At 54.7% G+C, this 2,305-nt stretch overlaps 1 protein-coding gene across 1 annotated transcript; it reads left to right on the top strand.

The window, feature by feature from the left end:
• The first annotated feature begins 875 nt into the window (after positions 1 to 875).
• LOC117842338 (uncharacterized) lies at positions 876 to 2,305 on the top strand. Its single transcript, XM_034722747.2, has one exon. The coding sequence runs from the start codon at positions 932 to 934 to the stop codon at positions 1,721 to 1,723; it is 792 nt and encodes a 263-aa protein (XP_034578638.1). The 5' UTR covers positions 876 to 931; the 3' UTR covers positions 1,724 to 2,305.

Raw genomic sequence — 2,305 nt, 5'->3', positions numbered from 1 at the left:
AAATTTAGTACAATAAAAGAAAGCCACTGTTTAATTACTGCACATTTTTTTCTTTCATAGTTCCATAACATAGAGCTGCACATGTTGTATACAAGATTCAAATTCTTTAGTATGTAACTCAAAACACATGCCAGCCTCTCTATATGTAATAATAGCTTCAAAAAAGTGCCTTTTCAGAGCGGGAGGCCGAGCAATGGGACTGTTGTGTTTGGTTTGTTTCAGAATGTGCCCACCTAGCTAGCCAACAAGCCAAATTTTGACCAGCATTTAGCTTGCTGGCCTTCTCATTTGCCCACCTTAGTTTATTTTGATGGTTAAAATTGGCTAAACCATGGAGCACCTAGTTGATGGCCAAATATTGGCTTGGCTTAGAGCGAGATGGCAAGTTTGCTATAGCAAAGCGCGTTTAATTTGCTAAATATTTGCCATATATAGCTCTAGAAGTTACTGTGACATGCTCTAAACATACTACTTGTAGCAATTCCACAGTAACCTAATCCTCATGCTCCGATCGAGTAGATCCAATCCAAGTATCCAACTAATTGCTAAAATTAGCAATTATCCGACTTTATTTTACAACCAAGGGCATATGCCTTGCTTATGGGGCCTATCTTCGTTAGGAAGGTAGGCAGCAGCATCCGATACTACAGTACAAGCATGATCGGTGACGCCACAGGCTTTTGTCGTATCCAGCCGCCCTACGTCAGCCCTGCCCTACGTGCCCCGACAGCGCCCTGGCTTTCCAGTTAAAGCGACAGGCCCCTCGGTCCCCACCCGCCAGTGTCAGCGTGCGGTCCCCACCCCAACCGTCCTGGTCGGTAGAAAAATCGTCAACCTCCCATCACCTTTACCTCTATATAAACAGGCGCGGCAACTGAAGCCGCCGCATCGCTGCTGCCGCTGCCTTCTCTTCTTTCTTCCCTCCTGCGAAATGGAAACAAAGTCAACCAGAGCACCACCATTTCATCCGGCACACATGGAGCTCCTCCACCCCATCCACGGCGGCTTCTACCTGTACGGCGACTACACCGCCGCGACGTCGTCGTCGTCGTCCTCCACCTCCTCCTCCGACTCGCTCCCGTTCGGCATGGGCGGCGGTGGCTGCTGCGGCGACGAGGTGCCCGCGCCCGCCGCGTCCGAGGCCTCGGTGCCGGCAGCGGCTGCCGGCGGCGCGGGACGGGCGGGGCAGCTGGCGGCGCCGGGCAGCAGCAGCAGCGACAAGGGGGCGGCGTTCGTCGGTGTGCGGAGGCGGCCGTGGGGGAGGTTCGCGGCGGAGATCCGGGACTCCACGCGGAACGGCGCGCGGGTGTGGCTCGGCACCTTCGACAGCGCCGAGGCCGCCGCCATGGCGTACGACCAGGCGGCGCTGTCGGCGCGGGGACCCGGGGCGGCGCTCAACTTCCCCGTCGAGCGCGTGCAGGAGTCGCTCCGCGCGCTCGCGCTCGGCGGCTGCAGCGGCGGCGGAGGCGCGGCCGCCTCCCCGGCGGGATCGCCCGTGCTGGCGCTCAAGTCGCGGCACTCCAAGAGGAAGCGCCGGAAGAAGTCCGAGATCGCGGCGGCGGCGGCGGCGGCGGCGGCGGCTGCTGCGAACGGCGCGGTGGCATCGGGCAGGAGCAGGAGCAAGAGCGCCGCCGCGGCGGCCGAGCAGCAGCGGTTCGTCGTCGAGCTGGAGGACCTCGGCGCGGACTACCTGGAGGAGCTCCTCAGGATCTCCGAGAGCTAAGTGATCACTTGATGATGCTCTCGCAGAACTCCAAACTACTCTAGCTAGCTTCTTCTGGGACAAATGCAATGTCCAAGCCTCCTTGGATGGTGTTTTTGATGAGGGGAGTCTCATTTTCGAAATTATTTGTGATTTAGTTCTGATTTGAACTAAATCCCAAAACTTTTCGACGAAAAACCTTCAACCGGAAATCGGAACCTAGAAAAAAAGAAAGAAACTTGTGAGTTCACTTTGAGAGCCTGGAATCCAATGTGCACTCAGATCGGCGCCTGCTATTTGCTGCCATTCATATGCACAAATTGTTGTACAGTACTACAGTAGCCACTTACATACAAGTGACAACTGACAAGTGACCAATTTGATGCCCCCTTTCCCATGGAATTCAGCTGTGGGTTTTCTGTGACTGGGGACTGCACTGGGATTATTGGTCCCGTACATGCCACCCTAGATGCATGCATCTCCCTGCTTTTTGCATGGATTGTACAATAATCCCTCGACCTGTAGAATAGAATATATGAAGAACAAGTTGTCCACCTTTTTACTGGCTTGTCAATATATATGCAGATATACATGGTGCCATCA

Source organism: Setaria viridis, chromosome 2 (genome assembly GCF_005286985.2).
Source record: "Setaria viridis chromosome 2, Setaria_viridis_v4.0, whole genome shotgun sequence".
Taxonomy (NCBI): domain Eukaryota; kingdom Viridiplantae; phylum Streptophyta; class Magnoliopsida; order Poales; family Poaceae; genus Setaria; species Setaria viridis.
This window is presented reverse-complemented; position numbering and strand designations above follow the sequence as displayed.

Coding starts and splice junctions, on each gene's coding strand:
- LOC117842338 (XM_034722747.2), top strand. CDS start 932: ATGGAAACAAAGTCAACCAGAGCACCACCATTTCATCCGGCACACATG.